The 21,308-nt window shown below is 39.0% G+C and overlaps 1 protein-coding gene across 4 annotated transcripts in view; it reads right to left on the bottom strand.

Moving 5' to 3' along the window:
* CFAP58 (cilia and flagella associated protein 58) overlaps window positions 1–21,308 on the bottom strand; it is a 105,974-nt gene that overhangs the window by 67,188 nt on the left and 17,478 nt on the right. For all 4 annotated transcript variants that reach the window (XM_042908664.1, XM_042908666.1, XM_042908667.1 and 1 more), the window contains exons 8-11: window positions 17,194–17,276; window positions 12,170–12,361; window positions 1,470–1,631; window positions 621–767 (exon numbers count right to left, since the gene is read on the bottom strand). In XM_042908664.1, coding sequence (XP_042764598.1) covers window positions 621–767; window positions 1,470–1,631; window positions 12,170–12,361; window positions 17,194–17,276 — 584 coding nt within the window. The remainder of the gene's footprint in view (window positions 1–620; window positions 768–1,469; window positions 1,632–12,169; window positions 12,362–17,193; window positions 17,277–21,308) is intronic.

Here is a 21,308-nt window from a genome sequence, read left to right as displayed (position 1 = left end):
GGTTCATGGATTTGAAAGGGCATAATTATTTGGTCTGTATTCTTGGGGTAAGTCTTTATGTTATATTGGTAGACATATAATGTTCGAAGTTAGTAGATTTAAAAGGATATGTCTTAGTAGTATATACAAAGACAGAGGTGATCCTCTGGGGGAGTGGCTAATGCTAATGCAGGTAGAAAACTCAGGTGCACATAAAGCAAACAACTATTAGGAGCAGAGGGACAAAGTCTCACCAGCACCACTTTATGGAAGGTCCAGGGAAGAGTTTGGGAGGGTTGGGTATGGGTGTTGGACTGAGGTTATAAATGCAAAGGGATTGTAGCAAGCCTGCAAGCTCCAGGACTTCCTAGGCGCTGCTGACCTGCTAGTTTCTCTTCCACTGATGTGATGATAGCAGTATAGGTGAAAGGGGTGCTTATGCATCTCCACTGGCTTCCTCCTCTGCTCTACCTGGGAGCACTACCCATACAGAAGCCTGACCTGAAGGTGTTAGAGTTCACCCTCCTGGTTCCTCGGTTGTTCTCCCTGCACCTTGTTGCCTTCAATGAGCATGGAGCCTGCCTCAAGTGGGCCAAAGAGGTAGTCTATTGGGTCAATCACTTTTATTATAAGATCTGTACCTTCAAAGTTTCCTTCTCCTTTTCTATTCGCTGCTGTTCCAGATGTAACTTCACAAGTGCTGACTCTTTGGCTGAGATTTCTTCTTTCAGCTGATCTACCTGATGGGTCATAATCTTTAATTTTCTCTTCATTTCTGTTATTTCATCCTAACAAAATGAAAGGAGAAATGTTTGAAAGTGAATTAAATAGACATCACCCTCTGTATAGAAGTTCAATACATAGTCAAGAGCTTTTAAGGGAGGTTCTCTCAAAACAATGGTCTCCTGGACAATCACCACCAGGTTGTTGTTCTTTGTACCTTGTGCCCACCAACCTGAAAGTACTTTGTAGCATTAACTCTCAAAATATTCTCATGAGATATATACAAAGTATGCATAATGAACAGTTCACACACACATACACACACAACACATACATACAACACACATACAACAAACATATACACAACACACACATTTTATTCTTCATTTTACAAGGGAAGAATTGGCCCAACAACAAACATTATAACTAAGAGATTACAAAGCAAAGATGTGCAATTAAATGACAACAGAATGCTGCTCCCCTCTCAGCCATGGTAGCTATTAGCAGTTTGAAAAATTAGAAACAAGAGAATGGCAATTCTATATAATAATTAAAAGCAGGACCATGATCTTCACATTGTATCAAGTTGTGTCATTTCTATTTCAAATAATCTGATAGTTTTGCACAAACTGATCCTTCTCTCTCAGGTGAATTCCATGAGATTTCTTGCTTGCCTTGTTCTAAATCCTGCCATTAAGATAACAGAAACTGCTTTGAACCCAGGAAGGGGAGGAGTCAAAACATAAAGACAAAAACATATTCTTTACCTGAGCCTCAACTAGATTTTTGCTATACAGATTCCTGTCTGACCTCACCGCTTCATACAGGTTCTGTTGCTGTTTTAATTTAGTTTCTGACTCAGCGATTTTTTTCCTGTAGTCAAAAATCTGCATTTCACGGATTTTTATGTCTTCCATGTTCATGAGAACCTGGGGGAAAAAGAAGTATAGGAAAATGGTTACATAGCCAATCTGTAATTATCAGTTCAGGACAAACAGATTTTGATCTAAGGGTAGCTGGTAGAAATGTTACCAATCAGGAAATCTGACTGCAGTTCTGATCACTGCAGTGCAACACAGAAATTCAGCCCAGCTGATTAGGGGCAAACATACATTTTATCTACACCAGAGTTCTGCTCAAGCATGAAGGCTTTAGCAGTTATTTTGTGATCACAAGAGGAAAAAAATTCTTTCAATTCTGAAAACCTCTCCTGAACACCCACCCACCAAAAAAAGAAAAAGAAAAAGAAAAGGTGCAGGTTTAAACAGATCTTCACATGGAGCACTAAGAAAGATAAGAGATAACTTAGCTGTTTGGCCACACTCACAGCTTTATAAATTTAACCACGAGAAAGAAAAGTGGCCTTTGGACATCGATAGCAATCAAAGCACTGTCTTGCCAATGTCAAACTCGCTCCATCAGGGAAACTCAAAGGATTTCATAAAAATGCATTCTATTGTGCACAAAACACTTCTAGGAAAGATGAGATACAAGATAACTGCCTCTTTTTTGCAACTATGAAAAACCGAGGCACAAAATTCCACCGTGAGCCAATGCTTCTCAACAAGCAATCCATACAATTGAAATTATATAATCATGACTCTCAGCTGCAATGTCCACAGAAATTGATTTTTTAAGGACAAACTTCTTCAAAAATTCCTTCAGAAGAAAAACTTTAGCAAGGAAGACTGAATCAATGGAATGATGGTCTAGACAAAAGCTAGAATATATAAGGGGAAAATTCTTCAGAAGATTTTTACTGCATTTCAGTAGCGTTATTTTAATTAATGGTTATAACTAAAGGAAAGAAACAGCAATGTGACAGAGAATAAAAAGAAGGGCATGCCCATGCAGTAACATGGCCAGAGAAGGTTTCTCTGAAAAGGAGGTATTTTATCTAGAACCTAAAGGTCAAAAAGTACTTACACCTTTGACACACTCATATTCATTACGACTCAGGTGTGGGTTACTTGTGAGCAACATGTTCCCAAGTCATTGCACTACAGAAGCCTTTTATTCCCCCATGTGAGTTAGTATTCCAGAAAACACACTCCAAGAAACAATTCTAATGTTTTCCCATCAGAGTTAATGATGCCTAGTGTTTAATATATTTATCCTTTATATCTTTAAATAAACACCTTTCAAAGTTTTCTTAGAAATATTTAAGGAAAGGGGCACCTGGTTGGCCCCGTCAGTTAAGCCTGCAACTCTTGATTTCAGTTCAGGTCAGGATCTCCCAGTTTGTGAGTTCGAGCTCGGCATTGGGCTCTGCACTGACAGCACGGGGCCTGCTTGGGATTCTCTCTTTCCCTCTCTCTCTGCCTCTCCCCAACTCTCTGTCTCTCTGTCTCTCTCTCAAAATAAATAAATAAACATTTAAAAAATATTTAAGGAAGGATGGAGTTAAATATTAGTAAAAGCTTTTTCAGCGTATATTATTTTATACTATTTTTTTCTTATTGGTTCTATTTATTTGATATACTTACTAATAAATGTTTCCTTTTATAAGTATTTTAATTTTATGTGTTTATAAGTAGTCCCATGTGCCATAATTTTAAATAAATGCATCAACGTGAATTTTTTTTTCTTTTACTTATTTACTTGGATCTTCCTTCTCTCTTCTACCCATATCAACCCCTCATTGACACATAAAGTAACCAGGTTAACAACTTAGTATGTGTTCTTCCACATTTTTCTTTGAATTCTACATATATTCAAGTCTTCTAGCATAATAATAATAACGGCCAATATTTCTCAGGTACATTCTATCATTTAATCTTTACAAAAAATCCTATGAGATATGCATTATTAATCACCCTCATTTTACAAGGAAAGAAATTTAAGTAAAAAAAAAAAAAAGTAATATCACCCACAGCTCTTCAACTAGTAAATATACAGACACAGGGATTTGTTTGTCTTCCTTTGTCTTGCTTTTTTGGGTTTTGTTTTTATTTTTTAGCAAAATGTAATCTCCTTATACACATTTTGTGCACCTTGCTTTTTAATCTCTCGATAATATTTTGGGGAATCATGTGGAGTAGCTCTAATTCATTCTCTTTAAAGGTGGTTTAATGCCCTCCAGTGTGAGTGAGACACTATACATTCAGCTCTTCCCCTCTGAGGGGCCTTAGTTTGGTTTCCACTTTTTTGCTGCTCTGAACCCTGCTGAAATAATCATTTCTGTACATGTGTCCTTATGCTCCTGTGTTTTTACTTCTGTTGGGAAGGATTCCAAGGAGTGAAATATCTGGTTCAAAAGACATATACGTTTTTAACTTTAATAGATATTGATAGATTGATTTCCAAAATGGCTGTAACGCTTTCCATTTCCATAGTGCCAGCAACAGTTTTCTTAACAGAAAACTATCCTTGCAGTTTCAGGACAAACCCTCTTTGGTCATACTGGATGATGCTTTTAATGTACTGTTGAATTTGGTTTGCCAGAATTTCATTTAGGATTCTGCATAAGTATTCACAAGTGATCTAAGTCTCTAACTTCCTTTTTCGTTCTATTTCAGTATCAAGGTTTCTGCTAGTTTCGTAAAGTGAACAGAGTACCTTTCTGTTCACTCTTTCATCCACTCACCCATTTATTCATTCACTCAATAAACATGTATTGAGGACTTATCTATGGCAGGCACTGTAAAAGCACTAGTGATGTAAAGAACCAGAAGACACATTCCCTACCCTCAAGTTCACCTCTGCTGAGTGACTCCACCACAAAATGGATAACCAAGGTACAAATATAACCAGGACATGTATAGGGTGTTATGACAGGTTCAAACACTGGAAGGTTAATGGATAGTTTCTAAGAATGGTCCTACATATATTTTCTAAGCAGTTAATATTTGGGATTTAGACAATTTGTGGGAACTACCTCTTCCTTTTTATTCCTCAACCATCCCAACCAAGGACTCACCTCAGACCCCAAGCTCTCTCCTTGGCCTGGAGTCTTTATTCATTATCACTGCAGAAGGCATGGGTTATACATCACTAGAGCAGTGCCAATCAGTATTACCCCAAAAGATACAAAGTGCATGAGCAGCACTTTTTCGAAAGTTATAGAGCCTGAGAACTATTTGATTCTTAAAAGTCTGAAGAAACTCAATTATAAAGTTATTAGGCCCTCTGTGAGTGTTGGAGCTTATTCTCCTTCATTTTTTTTTTTTGGTGGCCATAGCTATTGATTTTTCTATGTTTTCTACTTCTCCTCAAGTCATACCTTGATGTAGGTATGTATTTTTGAGAGAATTGACCATTTCGGCCATTTTTTTAAATTTATGCCACTAGATTTGTACGAAGTATTTTCATATGCTTTTATAGTTTTATTATTATTAATTGCTATCATCCACTCTGTGTGGAAAGAAAGTATCCCAGGGGCGCCTGGGTGGCTCAGTCGGTTAAGGGGCCGACTTCGGCTCAGGTCATGATCTCGCGGTCCGTGAGTTCGAGCCCCGCGTAGGGCTCTGTGCTGATGGCTCAGAGCCTGGAGCCTGCTTCAGATTCTGTGTCTCCCTCTCTCTGACCCTCCCCTGTTCATGCTCTGTCTCTCCCTGTCTCAAAAATAAATAAATGTTAATTTAAAAAAAAAAAAAAGAAAGTAAGTATCCCAAAGTAAGAATGTATACAGACAGTGGTGAATGGTTTCGATGGTTGGTTGAGGATCTAGAAGGAAATAAATTAGAAAATCTGAGACAAGGAGGTCTGGGGAAAAGGCATGTGGATACATCTGAAATGAATGGAAACCCCATTCCTTCTCCCCTCATTTCTTTGATCCATATCTGCAGAATCTATAGCAGGCAGTGGTTTAAGGTACCACCACAGTAACGAAAATGTGTAAGTTAAAAATAAATGTAAAAACCTAAATAAGATATCCATTAGATCAGTTATTTGTTTGATTTTAAAAAAAGAAAAGGCACTACTTTAGACTAAAATTTAGCCTTTCTATGGACATGATTACCCTCTTTGGGGTCAGTGAAACGAATGGATTGAAAATACTTTGAACAGCATCATCAGCATTCAGAATATCAAGCTGCACATCAGAGAAAAGAAAAAAATCGCTTGTTCAATCACTTTGAGATATAACAAGAATAATCCTTTGCACAGACAGAAGAACACTCCAGAAAAAGGACGCAGCCAAGGGCATTTCTTTTGGAGGCATCGGCTGGCAGGGTCCATCTTTCTGCACAAAACAGTGCACAAAATCACAGTGCACATGCTTCTGGATTGTTAAAGCTGGGAGTAATAAGAACCCATCGTGATACCAAGATCAAAGATATTTTAGTTAAGTGACAATGGAAAAAAAAGGAAAAAGGAAAAGACAATTTACAAAGCAATTTAGTTCTGAGGGTTGGAACTCGATTTTTTTCTATGGAAATCATTCAAACTGATGTCAAATCCTGAAAATTCATAAAATGTGTGGGGTGTTAAGTAGGAGCAAAGCCTTTAGTCAGCAGATTGTCCCCTGTTGAAAATGGCATATCAGAGAATATGGGATGCCAGCTGTGGGACTGGAGTTTAATTAATTGATTACACTTTTAGATACCTCAAACCAACTCATGAGATAAATCCCACACAAATATAGAAAGCTTTGTTACAGCCAGAGACTTGGAGATCCTGGCCCTCATAAGCCTACTTCAGACTAGCCCAGAAAATGCTTACAGTGCACTATGAGGGTACAATTCCAGTTTATAACCTACTACCTTTTCTTTTTCTGTTAAAACAACCTGCCAATAGAAATAAGAGTGAGATAAAAATCAATAATGCATGCTGGAAATCTGCAGCATAGTCAAAACATCATATAGACTAAGGCAGGATAAGAAAGTAGGTCATTGAATTTGGAACCCTTTAACTTACATTTGATGAAATATCAGTATAATAAACTTCTCCAATAAGTTTTTCTGACTCAATGTCAATGGTTTGAATGCTGACAATGCCTTTACCTTCATAATGAAACTAAAAAACTCACTCTCTAAAAAAAAGCAAACAAACCAAAAAAACCAAACAAACAAAAACCCTATGTGGCCAGGCACGTGAGATTTTAAGTCTCCTCTATTTTTCTTGCTTTCTTATTTTATCTTCTACCTTAAATTTAGAGAGGCATATCTATGTGTCTGTTTTTAATAACATATTACATTATGTCATAAAATGAGGGATAGAATAGTATCTACCTCAGATGGCTATTATGAGGATTTAAGTGAGAAGATACATATATTTACACCATCATCTAAGTACCCAGCATATCATAATTTCATCATTTAATAAATAATAGATTTTTGTGACAGGTTAACATTATGTCCTATTCTATAATATTAGTACTTAACAAATTTGATGTTTCTATGGGTCAAATTCTGTTCTGCAGGAAAGCAGTAATCCCTTGTACACTAATTTTATTACAACAGAAAAAGCTTATAATTTGTGTATGTCCGGGGTTCTATCCTATGGAAGATGCTCTTATAAAACTTCAAATTAATATCAAAGAAACAGGAGCTTCATTTCATCATGAAGTACCTATTCAGTCAACAATATTTCTTTGATCAACCTTTGCTTTCCTCATTTACTGCTAAGCCCTTGAAAGCACATTATTATTCATGCCTTGGAACTTTGTGCAGGAGGGTTTTGCGTGAGTGACACTGTTACAGGCAAATAAGCAGAGCATTAAGGGACATGTAGGTAAGCATCCATTGTGAAAGAATGCTTTCTGGCATATAAAATGTCTGGGAGAGGAATGACCAGAAGTTTAATATTTCAAATGAAAAGGGAGGGGTTCTAAAATGAGTTAAGTGCATAATATGCAAGATGGGTCACAGATTTAACTATTAACCAGGAATGGTTTTACCCAGAATTTACAAAAGTTCAGTAAATATGGTGGACCACAACTCACAATGCCATTCCTAGTGCCTCTCGACTTATCTGAATAGTAAAATTTGGGAGTGCAGCAGAGGAGAAACCATGAGGATAAAAAGTGCTGAAACATTGGACTAGGTTATCTTATGGTTCTGCAAATATTCACTCCCTCTCCCTGTCCCCACCACCTCGGTGGGAAGAGTCTATCTCCCCTGCTGTTGAGATCAGACATGTGACTTGCCACAGCCAATGGGATGTCAAAGGACATTAGGCAAGTAGAGAGCTGTGAATTGTGCTTGTGTGGGCGGGTTTGTCCTTTGCTTTCCTTTCTTTCTCCATGAGAACACCATGCATCCTGAGAATCAGAAACATGTAGAGCAAAACCAGACCCAATTCACAGCCTCAAGCCAAGTACAGGCAAGCCTAGCCTCGATCACCTGACTCCCACTCAACTGCAGATGTGTGCGAAATAAGTGCTTATTTTTGCACTCCAGGGAGATTTGGTGGTTCTGTATTATGCAGCATTATTATGGCAAGTGTTGACTGAGACAGGCACATAAGAAAAGGTTTGGGATTCTGAGCCATCCAACTCTGGCACAGAAAAGGATCTTCTGCCTTGTTTGCAAATGCCAAGTAAAATTAATAAAATGTAATGTAGGCCTTTTAGTATCTAAGATTTCACCTTTTTTTCTCTAAATGGAAAGAAGCAGAAGGCAAATATCAACACTGTTTTTGCAGCCCAGAAGGCAGAAGAGACCGTGCCATAAGTCACTCATAGCTAAAACTGCCAAGGATAGTTCAGGTAAGATTGTCCATTATGGCAACATGTTTCAAATGAATTTGAAGTGAGGGAAGCCCCATAATGATAAATATGTTATTGAGGGGCGCCTGGGTGGCTCAGTCAGTTAAGCGTCCGACTTCGGCTCAGGTCATGATCTCACGGTCCGTGAGTTCGAGCCCCGCATCGGGCTCTGTGCTGATGGCTCAGAGCCTGGAGCCTGTTTCAGATTCTGTGTCTCCCTCTCTCTCTGACCCTCCCCCGTTCATGCTCTGTCTCTCTCTGTCTCAAAAATAAATAAACATTAAAAAAAATTTTAAAAAAAATATGTTATTGAAGAAGAATTTAATGTAAGTACCTATAAGTAAGTCTTTGAGTAGTTAATTCAGATATCTAATTATACTTTCCATCCATCTTTCAAAAAATATTTGGTACCTATTTAGAAAATAAGTAATACGAAGAGTTCAAAATCAAATATCAACCCTTCTCCTATGCACAGGGATAAAATTAGGTCAAACCATATAAGTAATTTTGCATTCTGTTTTTGTCAGATTCATATTGTGAACATGTTCCCTATTTTTAAAACTACTTTTCAAACACGTGGTTTTCATGGTACATAATATTGTCTCATATAAATGTAGCAGAATTTATTTCAAAGAATGTTCTTTTGTAAAACTCTTTGCATTTTTATTTTTCCATAGATTGAGTTCTTACAAAAGAAATTGCTGGGTCAAAACTTGGAACAACATACACTCACTCCAGAAATAGATAAAAACATCAGTTTTGTGACATTATCCCCAGCCCCTGATATCAGTCCTCAACTCCCTATCAATAGAATGCATGAAAGGGAGTTTTCTGTTTGTCTGAATGAGTGAGGTATGTGTGTGCGAGTGTGTGTGTGTGTGTAACAGTAAACAAAGAAAGAAATATGGGGAGGAGCATATTTCTTATATGTATTAAGGACACACGGGACCTTAATAAGAAGTCTAGAGATGACTGGAGTTGCCATAGCAACATATATAAGGCTATCAGGGGTTAAGTAAGAGACAGAAAAATTGCAGTTAATAAATAATATTTTAAGAACTGTGCTCAGATGATTTAGTGATATATTATATAAGCTTATGCGATTAAACATCAGAAATTGTGAAAAACAGTTACCAGCAAAACTTGGCACTTTTAGAGGCAAACCAGAAGAGATTTCTAAATACAGAGAACAAGCTGAGGGTTGCTGGAGGGGAGTTGGGTGGGGGGATGGGCTAAATGGGTGATGGGCATTAAGGAGGACACTTGGGATGAGCATTGGGTGTTGTATGTAAGTGATGAATCACTAAATTCTGCTCCTGAAACCAATACTATACTATATATTAACTAACTTGGATTTAAGTTAAAGAAAAGAAAGAAAAGAAAAGAGAAAAAATAAACAACAACAAAAAACTTGGTACCCTTACCTTTTACAAGGAAACAGAAAAATATATAATCCTGTATTAAAATCAGTGGCAGCATTCTTTTTATCACTTGCCATGTATCCATCTGTTTAACACACACTTTATTGGTGCCTAGTATTTACCAGCACACTGCAGGTGAAGAAATGAATGAGGTAAAGACCCTATTCTCAAGAGCTCTCTGTAAAGTAAGAAAAACAAATGTGCAAAGAAAATACTCGAGAAGATGATAAGTGCCATTCCAGAGATATCAACAAATCCGTAAAGTAGAGGTCAGGGCAGGCATGACCCCAGAGATGAGCACTTGAGCTGGGTATTGAAGGATGAAGAGGAGTTTTCCATACAGAGAAGGGAAGGAAGGATTTTCCAGGAAGAACAAAGAGCTTGGACTCTGTCTCATAAATCACAGCATACCAATTACTTTGTCTTGCATGCGTTATAGATATGTGTCCAAATACTGACTCACTCTACCAGGGGGGACCAAGGCATCCCTGGGTTAGTCCGCTGCAGCCCTGAGCAGTTTCCCCCTAATTCCCACTAGCTATAGACATATTATTTTCTACATGTGCTAAAGATGCACTGCCCCAGTTGCTGAGAAGTGACAGAGGTTTGTAAGGCTGGGGGTGATACTAAGATCACATCGGAATTTTTAACAGCTAGTTTTGATAGTGTGATGGCAGCCAGGAGTGGAGAGAGATTGATCATCAAGAAGGTGAAGTAGGAAGCTGCGACAGATTATATGTTCAGATATATTCACTGTCTCACCAGACAGTGCCTCTCTCTTAGAAGGATTTATACTCCTATCCAGGGATGTTGGGCTTGGCCACGTGACTAGCTTTGGCCAAGGGAATATGAATGGACAAGCCCTGCGCCCTTCCCTTACCAGCAGAAGCTCTGAGAGCATCACAAGGTTCACTATTACTCTGTTTTCCCTCTGTACGAGGCCAGCCTGAAGTGAAGATGGCATGAAACGGGGCTGCAGCTGACCCTCAAAGGCCATTGATTTGAGCAAAAGATAAATCTTTGTTGCTATAAACCACTGAAATTTGAGGGTTATTTGTTATAGCTTAAGCTGACGGATGCAGAGCCTAATGGGCCAGCCCAGGCTGGAGAATACGAGTTCCTGAACTGACAGCTGGTCGTCTCCGAGTCAGGAAATCAATCAATGGCGCTTGTAAGATGATTAAGTCAGAAGAGAAATGCTGTATACCAACGGCTCCCAGTCAGGGGTATGAGAATCACCGGGGGGATCTTTTACAAGGAAGACACGTCCAGCCAGGGCTTGACAGAGCATATGCATTTGTGTTCCTCCAAACTTACATTCTACAAACATCTGCTCGGCATTTATTTAGTCTAAGCGGGAAGAAGCTGATTTCCTAACAGTAATGCTTGCTTCCCACTTTCTTAATGTTTATAATTCAAACGTTGGCTGTCCTCCTTGTCATCTTCTCTGAGATCCCACTCCAGAAAAAACACAAAACAAATGTAAACATTCAAGCGCACTGGTAAACGCTGTAGAATGCACTGAAGATTTCATTGAGGAGATGATAAAGAGGGCTTATGCTACAGAGTAGAGAACACTTTTCGAGGCAGCCGGGGGTGGTTGGGAACCTCATTAAATGAGTCTTTTCTCCCAAACTCTCTTCTCTCAGCCTCATACTTAAAACTTTCCCCCATTCCCCAACCCCACCTCCTGACACCATGAAACCCCCTCGTGAAGCCCCCTGCTCTATGTAGCTGTGAATGCACTGAAGGTGGATAGTCTGACCAGTCATGCTTAATGCTGGCAATGTGCTAAGACAACTGGTTAAAGTAGAATCCAAATCCCCGAAGTCATTCTTCAAGATACTGCCTTGAGCATTCTCTCTCCTCAGCAGCTTACAAGAGGTAGAGATGTGGGACTTAGCTACACACCCTGTGAATTTCTGCCACAGGTGAGGTTTCAGGTTCCCCACACTTGTGTGAACGTTTGCCTGGTGCCAGTAGTTACTCACGTCTTAATCTGAGGTTATTTAATTGGATACCTTGCTCCTAACTACTAGCTGCAATCCTCGGTCTGAAGGGACAAGGGTTTCAGGGCCACACGTGGGGGGTGTGAACAAAGGGTGCAGAGATAACGATGCCAAGAGCTCCCCCCCATCCCATCCCACCCCCACGCATCCAGCTCTGGGAAGCTGCACGACACGACAACAGGTGAAGGGGACCCCTAAGCACTGGCCTTGTCCATTTCACAGTTTGGCCCAGATCAGCTCTGGGACAGCTTTTACTCTGCTGACGTCATTTCTCTTAAATTCTCATGCAAACCACAAGCGCACATCTGAATAAATCCTCTTTGCTACAGTGTGTGACGATCAGAAAGAAGGTGCTTGTGCTCCATCCACATCGTCAAGGAGTGACTTACCTTTTGGGTAAGGTCACTGGCTTCATTGATGTACCGATCTCGCTCCTTTTCCAGCTGAAAGATGATCTTTCTCTGCTTCTGAGCCTCATCCTTGTAGTTCTGGATTTCTTCTTCCAGGTTCCTCTTGGATTGTTCATGGAGCTTTACCAGGTCTATCTGTTTCTGGGTCGCATGGATTGCCTTAAGCATGTTCTAAAAATAAAGACAAGAGAGCAGTCACGTTACTCAAAATGTATGTGCGGCGAGGGCGGGGGGGGGGGGTGGTAAATTTACCCTGTTTCACCCCTAAAATAATTAGATACATTGTTTTTTGGGTGAATAAAAATAATCATATTCTCTACATCTTATTTAGAGATTATGTTAATTTTGCACAAGACACACACATACGTAAGTGCACTAAGTGACCACAACATCCAAGGGAAATGAGTACTTTCTTTTTTTTTTTTTTGAAAAAAATAGTCTGTATTTTAAAATACAACAAATATATTATGGTATCATCATAAAATGTATATGTATGTGACAGCATATGCAAAAATAATTTTTTAAGGGAGATTTTCTTTTTCTTTTTTTTTCTTTTTTTTTTCCAATATATGAAATTTATTGTCAAATTGGTTTCCATACAACACCCAGTGCTCATCCCAAAAGGTGCCCTCCTCAATACCTATCACCCACCTTCCCCTCCCTCCCACCCCCCATCAACCCTCAGTTTGTTCTCAGTTTTTAAGAGTCTCTTATGCTTTGGCTCTCTTCCACTCTAACCTCTTTTTTTTTTTTTTCCTTCCCCTCCCCCATGGGTTTCTGTTACGTTTCTCAGGATCCACATAAGAGTGAAACCATATGGTATCTGTCTTTCTCTGTATGGCTTATTTCACTTAGCATAACACTCTCCAGTTCCATCCACATTCCTGCAAAGGGCCATATTTCATTCTTTCTCATTGCCACGTAGTACTCCATTGTGTATATAAACCACAATTTCTTTATTCATTCATCTGTTGATGGACATTTAGGCTCTTTCCATAATTTGGCTATTGTTAAGAGTGCTGCTATAAACATTGGGGTACAAGTGCCCCTATGCATCAGTATTCCCGTATCCCTTGGGTAAATTCCTAGCAGTGCTATTGCTGGGTCATAGGGTAGGTCTATTTTTAATTTTTTGAGGAACCTCCACACTGTTTTCCAGACTGGCTGCACCAATTTGCATTCCCACCAACAGTGCAAGAGGGTTCCCGTTTCTCTACATCCTCTCCAGCATCTATAGTCTCCTGATTTGTTCATTTTGGCCACTCTGACTGGCGTGAGGTGATATCTGAGTGTGGTTTTGATTTGTATTTCCCTGATGAGGAGCGACGTTGAGCATCTTTTCATGTGCCTGTTGGCCATCCGGATGTCTTCTTTAGAGAAGTGTCTATTCATGTTTTCTGCCCATTTCTTCACTGGGTTATTTGTTTTTCGGGTGTGGAGTTTGGTGAGCTCTTTATAGATTTTGGATACTAGCCCTTTGTCCGATATGTCATTTGCAAATATCTTTTCCCATTCCGTTGGTTGCCTTTTAGTTTTGTTGGTTGTTTCCTTTGCTGTGTAGAAGCTTTTTGTCTTCATAAGGTCCCAGTAGTTCATTTTTGCTTTTAATTCCCTTGCCTTTGGGGATGTGTCAAGTAAGAAATTGCTACGGCTGAGGTCAGAGAGGTCTTTTCCTGCTTTCTCCTCTAGGGTTGGAAATGAGTACTTTCTTGCTCCCATTTTAAGCGTAGGAAACTAAGACTCAGAAGTTAAGCTGCTTGCCTATAGGTTCATACAACAGGATTGGGGCAGAGCCAGGATTTGAGTCCAGGGCTGGCTGACCCCAAAGATAACCTCAATCCCAGCTCTACTCTTATTCTTGTGAGCTTAGAACATTTAAACCTAATCACATAACAGGGCTTTGACTACACAGTAAAATAAAACCAGCTCATTCAAAATGCAAATATCTAGAATTAACATATGAGCCAACAATTTCACTCCTGGGTATGCACCCAAAAGAACTGAAAACAGGTGTCCAACCAAGAATTTGTACATGAATTTTCACAGCAGCACTAGTCACAAAAACCAAAAGGTGGAAACAACCCAAATGTCCATCATCTAATAAACAGGTCATCAAAATGTGGTATATCCACACAGTGGAATATTATTCATCCATAAAAAGGAATGAAGTCCTGCAGTGCCTGGGTGGCTCAGTCGGTTAAGCGTCCGACTTCCACTCAGGTCATGATCTCACGGTTTGTGATTTCCAGTCCCACTTCGGGCTTTGTGCTGACAGCTCAGAGCCTGGAGCCTGCTTTGGATTCTGTGACTCCTCCTCTTTCTGCCCCTCCCATGCTCATGGTCTGTCTCTCTCTGTCTCTCAATAATAAATAAACGTTTAAAAAAATTTTTTTAATGCTACAGCACAGTTTCAGCCTGAAAACATCATTCTGAGTGAAAGACGCCAGACATAAAGTCATGTATAATATGAGTCCAGCTACATAAATATCCAGAATAGTCAAATCCATAGAAGAAAAAAGTAGACTAGTAGTTTTCAGGGGTGGGGGAAACAACTGTTTTACAGGTGTAGGGGTTCCTTTGGGAGTGATGAGAATGTTCTGGAACTAGATAGTGGTGATGGTTGCACAAACTGTGAATGTACTAAATGTCACTAATGGTAAATGTTGTCTTATGTGTATTTTACTACAATAAAATAACTAACCCAGTTTCTTAAGAAAATGCAGATGCCTGTGTCTCAGATCCAGAGATTCTGATTCTGGGATGGGATGCAGCTGCCGATATTTTTTTTTTTTAAGCTGCACTAGTGATTTCTGATGCTGAAGCAGAAAGTCCTTGGATTGGCTGCCTGAGAAGCCAGAGTGTTCCCTGAAAACATGGAGGCAACAACAGTGTCACCCTGACAGCCGCACTCATGCAAGAGGGTTCACTTCTCTGGCCATAGCTGAAGGGATCAGGGATTTTTGAAATAGGGCCTTTAGCTTTTTGAAGGTCAATATAGGATGTAAACTGGGAGCTGTTGATGATAGCCTTTTTTTTTTCCCAAACAGACTGGGAAACAGGGAGGCAATCTTCTGTGAAAGAGAGAAACGAAAGCAAAAACTCAGCAGGAAATCCAGTGGTGGTGAGACAGGGCTTTCGTGTATCCCAAGATGTCAGGTCAGGTTCCCATCAGTTCCACCTGGATCCTTGGGTTCCACGAGGCACCTGGTGGCCCCTTCCCAAATCTCCTACCAATACAGACTTGCAGCCAGGGGTCTGAAAACCACGGAATATAAAGACCGTAAACCTTGGCTGGGTGATGATGCAGAAAATAGAAAAGGTCAACTTTATTTTCAAGTATTGAATTAAACTTTCACCCCAGAAAAGACAAAGCCACTTTAACATGACACTGAAAGAGCCAAAATATATTAACATTGCTGCCTGTCAAAACCATGTCACTCATTCATTCAGTGAAGGTGGCATTTCAAGTCGTTGGGGAAAGAATGTATTACCAGTAAAGGTTGATTGCATACCTGCGGAGAGCTGGATGCTGTGCTAGGCACTAAGGATGTGCCGACCAGAAAAGAAAAAAGAAAGTATACCCTGCCCTAGAGGAGGAACTGACATCAGTCAAATTAAACAAATAAATGTAAAAGTAACGGTGCTCTATATGTCCTGTTGTGGCAGAAAAATCTACTGGTTGTTTACCAGAATACATAAAATATAAATGAATTAAATGTATATGTTTAAAATAAATTAAAAGGGGGCACCTGGGTGGCTCAGTCAGTTGAGCATCCAACTCTTGATTTCGGTTCAGATCATGATCTCAGGGTGGTGAGATGGAGCCTTGCATCAGGCTCTCCGCTAGGCATGGAGCCTGCTTAGGATTCTCTCCCCCCACCCTTTGCCCCTCTCCCCAATTCATGCATGGTCTCTCTCTAAACTAAAAAAAAATTTAATTACAAATCTAAATCCAACAACATTGTTTGCATGTGCAAATTTATAGAATAAAGGAACAGTTTCCAGCATTATGCAAAAAAAACACAAAAAACCACAATGATTTTCTAAGGAGAGCTCAGCATGTAAAGATATGTAATTTCCTGCTACTTCCTGAGATCCCTAGTCTCAGTTAAGCTTACAGAGTGGCCTATTTTGTCAATATTTGTTCAACTCTGGAAAACCGAAAGAAATCATAAAAGTTGGAATGAAAAGATATAGGCTGTTTCTACTTGATGAGACGAAGCTCTCTTAGACAAAAGCCATCAGACTAGACTGTTCTGCAAGCAGCCTCCCCCCTCTATAACTGGCCCTTTGATTTTTCCTCCCTGGAGGAAATCCTTGAGCAAGAAATTTACCCTAAATCCTTGAAAGTAGTTAATCTCCTAAGAGTGACTATCACTGGAAGGAATCCTCTGGAAGGGTTTGGAGAGGAAAGGGGTGGGGGTAAGGGTCCCCCCCCTTGAATGGAGGCTTTCCAGGCCTCAAGCCTCCCCCAACCCCTTCCTCAGCTTTGGACCAGATTGAGCTCCAAAGACTAGGAGATGTAAGGGCCAAAAGCAAAACCAAAAACCTACATCCCGAAAAGGTACAGGGAAGGTTTTTGTCATCAACCGGCTGTTCTTTCAGCAAACACCTCAAAGTTAGAATTGTATTCGCGCTCACTTGTATCTTCTGGATTAGCAAAAGTTGCAGATTACAGATATTAAATTCAGAAATTTTGATCAACTGCTTAGGATGCCAAATAACACACCAGCAATAAAATCAGAATCCACACAGCGCTCTGAAATCCGCTCCTCGTTTATATGATAATTCCCAAGTCCCTTTGTGTTCCCTGGTGATAATGCAGTTTCAATTATCAGCCAGTGAATGGTGGACTGTGCACAGCAGCTTGGAAGAAAACTGAGCACGATTATTTATTTCTAATCTACTTTTGTTCGCCTCAGAGTTTTCTATCCCCTAATAGGCAGATATCATAGCACTAAGGAAAGACATTTGTTTAGCAGTGCTACAGAAAACAAACTCACCTTATTTAATATGTCCCTTTCTCTCAGAAGCTCATCCATTGCTTTCTTATCAAGTTCTGCTTGTTTCTTTGAAGCCTCCACCTCTAAATGACCAAGGAGAAGAAGAAGAAGAAATATGAAGCCAACCTAAGAAAGAAATCTGCCAAAGCCAATGTAACAGAGAAACTGCTTTATAGATCTATCTGCAGCTATAAAACTACTATTTATTGAGGGTTACATGATCTTCACCATAACACCATGAAGGAGGTCCCCTGTCCTCAGACGGAAACTGAGGCTTAGAGGAATTAAGCCACATGCCAATAGTCTGCAGCCAAGAAGTGAGGGGCTGAGGCTGGGAGCGTGGTTTCTCTGACTCCAAGAGTCCTTGCTCTTTTTAAATCTTTCTAATTATACAAATAGTTAGGAATACAGACAGAAATGAGACATCCAAATAACAAAAGGGAAAAAATTTCAAGTCAACCAGAATCTACCTAGGATTTTCATATGTCTCTTTCCAGACTTTTTCCTATGCAAATATGTGTGTGCATAAAAATATAAATATATACGCATTCATATACATACACCAAAATGAATTATACTACACATACTGTTTTGTAGCTTGCTTTCGTAATTAACTAACATAAAATAAATGCCTCTCTATATTATAAATGTGCAACTACAACAGAATTTTAATGACTCTGTGATATTTCACTATATGAAAATGCGTAATTTATTTAGCCAATCCCCTACCTTAACATTTAAATTGCTTCCATTTTACTTATTTATTTGCAATTATAAGCCATAATTCTGTGAAAGTTCTCATTCATTTGTTACTCTAGAAGAGGAAGTCCTGGATTGAAGGTGATAAAAAAAAAAGACATCTCTCTCCTACTGCCAAATTTCTCTCCAGAAAACTAATAACAGCTTAAATCCACACCCAGACCATCACTGGATATTATCACTCTTTGATATTTAACAAGCCAATAGAGTATCAAAGCCAGTATGTCTGTATTTCATTTACATTTCCTTGATTAGTAGTGAAATCAACTACTTTTTCATGTTTAATGACCACTTACTTGTATTTCTGGGTTTTTTTAACAGTGAGTTTTTTAAGTTTATTTATTTATTTTGAGGGGGGAAATGGAGAGAGAGAGAAGAGAGAGAGAGAGAGAGAGAGAGAGAGAGAGAGAGAGAGAGAAACCCAAGTAGGCTCCACACCATCAGCGCAGAGCCTAATGAGGGACTCCAACTCACAAACCATGAGATCAAGACCTGAGCCCACTGAGGCACCCAGGTGCCCCCTGTATTTGTTTTTAAATTTGCCCACACTTGCCCTATGCCCATTTTTCTCATGAATTGTTTACCCCTTTTATGGATTTGTGAGAACTCTTTCATTAAATCTCTCAATCTTTGCTTTATGGTTTCCACATTTGGTGTTAACTTTTTTTTCCCAAAAAGTAACTTACTGTTCTGCTACCATTTTCTTAATAGTCCATACAGAACACCGGTATGAAACACCTTTATCTTAATGATAATCTTCGGTGTTTTTTGTTTTTTCCAATCTCTTCCATTGATCTGTTTATCAGGCATTTTCACTACACTACTTGATGACTATTGAAGCTTTATAATATTAAAAACCTAACCCAGTAAGGCAAATACTCCCTCATCACCCCTTTTTCCAGAATTTTATGGCTATTGTCACCTGTTTATTCTTCAGGAAGAACTCTAGAATCAGTTTTCAAGTCCCAACAATATAACTTACTGAAATTTTTATTGGAAATATCAAATATACAGATTAATTTAGGCAGATTTATATCTTTATCATATTGAGCTTTCTCATTCAGGAACTTTGTATATCTCTCCATTTTTCAAGTCTTCGTTTATACCCCTCAATAGAATTCTGGAGTGTGTTTTATATACATGTCTTGCAGATATCCGGGTAACTTTATTTATAGATATTTTATTACTTGAGTTGCTATTGTGAAAAGGGGTTTTTCCATCATATATTCTAACTGATTCTGTATATGAAAGGAAGCTATTGATACCTATATATTTATTTTATAACCTGCCACCCCAGTGAACTCTCATTAGTTCTGGCAGTTTATCAGTTAGTTTCTTGGGTTTTGTGATAGAAAAATCACAACCCATGGAGGACTCATGCTTCTAACTCTTATGTCCAGTGCCACTATTTGATCAGACATTCAAAAGGAAGAAGTCCCCAAGAAAAAATAATGTTAATGATACCTATAAAATAACCAAAAGAGAGCATGATGACTTCTATAAATATGACTTAAGGATGAAGAATTGGGTTCAACACAGAATGAATAATTTTTTTTTTCAAAACTTAGAACTACTGCAAGTAAAAAATACACCGATTTAAATATGGGAGTGTTTTGAAAGTCACTAAACCAATTACAAAATATGATCTAGTAGTTTTATTTTTCTTCCTAACTATCACTGAAAACATTAGATTGTAAACTCATGCAAGACTGTAAGCATCCCGAGGGCAGGGACCTCCATGCAGCCAATGCCTACCTTGGTGACTACACATAGTAGGCACTCAGTTTATTGAATGAAAGAATGGAGAAATTTTCAAGGTAAGCTCTAGCTGTACCTCAATAAAAGATTATTTCCTGATGCCTTAGAAGGAAAAATACCTGTACTTTTCAAAGGCTTACATAACAAATACAGCTCACTGTTGAACAACACCAGACTTAGGAATGCCGATCCCCTGTGAAGATGAAAATCCATGTATAACTTTTGACTCCCCAAAAACTTAACTACTAACAGCCTACTGTTGACCAGAAGCCTTACTGATAATATAAACAGTCGATTAACACATATTTAGCACATTATATGTTTTATATACTGCATTTTTACACTACAGTAAGCTGCAGAAAAGAAATGTTACTAAAAATATCATAAGGAAGAGAAAAGACATTCGTAGTGATGTACTGTATTTACCGAAAAAAAAAATCCACAGGTAAGTGGACCCATGCAGTTCAAACCCATGTTGTTCAAGGGTCAGATGTATTTCTAATAACCTTGCCTAGAGATTTAGAGTTTACCTTTTGGGGGGGCAATGTCTGCTTTTATGCTGGTATGCATGTTATCTCATTCAGTGACCTACAACCCATATGAGTTCAACGAGGTGTTCCTGCCTCACATACTCTGGTATAGTCAAAGTCAAACCCAGACCCTCTGTGTCCAAGTTCAGGGCTGTTTCTGCCACACCAAATTTGACTAGCATATCCTATTTTCAATTATATTCTTTTTCAGAATGAGATGGCATTCTCTCTTACTGCTTATATAAATAGTAATACGCCCAGATGATAATAGATGCCATTTAGTAAGCATTTACTGTGTTAGGTACTGTCCACAAGTGCTTTATATGTATCAGCTCATTTCATCCCCTAACAATAAATACGATGAAGATGAGGTCTTTACCCAGGTAGACATGACTCCATAGTTTGTATCCTTAATGATTTTTCTGTGCTATGTGACCTTCCATAGCACTTAAATTTTTCCTCCACGGGGCAATGTGATAGCTGGTAAAAACAAGGTTCATCACATGGTAAAGTAATAACAGAGAAAAGAAGTTAGGAGCCATTGTGATGCCTGGTGGCTCAGTCAGTTAAATGTCTGACTCTTGGTTTCAGCTCAGATCATGATCTCACAGTTCATGAGTTCAAGCCCCATGTAGGGCTCTGCACTTACAGCTGCAGAGCCTACTTGGGATTCTCTGTCTCCCTCTTTCTCTGCCTCTCCCCTGCTCACTCTCTATCCCTCTCTCTCAAAATAAATAAATAAACATTTTTTTAAAGGAAGTTAGGAACCACTAATTTTTGTCTCACTGATTCTTGGTACAACATTGTCCCAAATATTGCTAGTGGGGGGACATTTGTTTTAATTTATCCCCTATCTTCTCTGAGAAAAGGGACTAAAGCATAAAGTCATGTAGAACCCAGACTTAAGAGTATAGATGCTATTTATTCCAGCGACAAATACTGAGCAATACTTTTGGCTGGATTTACATTGCGCCAATATAGTCTGTTGAAGAATTTTTTAAGGCAGGATAGTTCAAGGTATTCAAAATGATGTCCCCTGCACATTGGCTGCTTACCAGTTTGAAAGTT

The sequence above is a fragment of the Panthera leo genome, chromosome D2 (assembly GCF_018350215.1).
Source record: "Panthera leo isolate Ple1 chromosome D2, P.leo_Ple1_pat1.1, whole genome shotgun sequence".
NCBI classification, from domain to species: domain Eukaryota; kingdom Metazoa; phylum Chordata; class Mammalia; order Carnivora; family Felidae; genus Panthera; species Panthera leo.
This window is presented reverse-complemented; position numbering and strand designations above follow the sequence as displayed.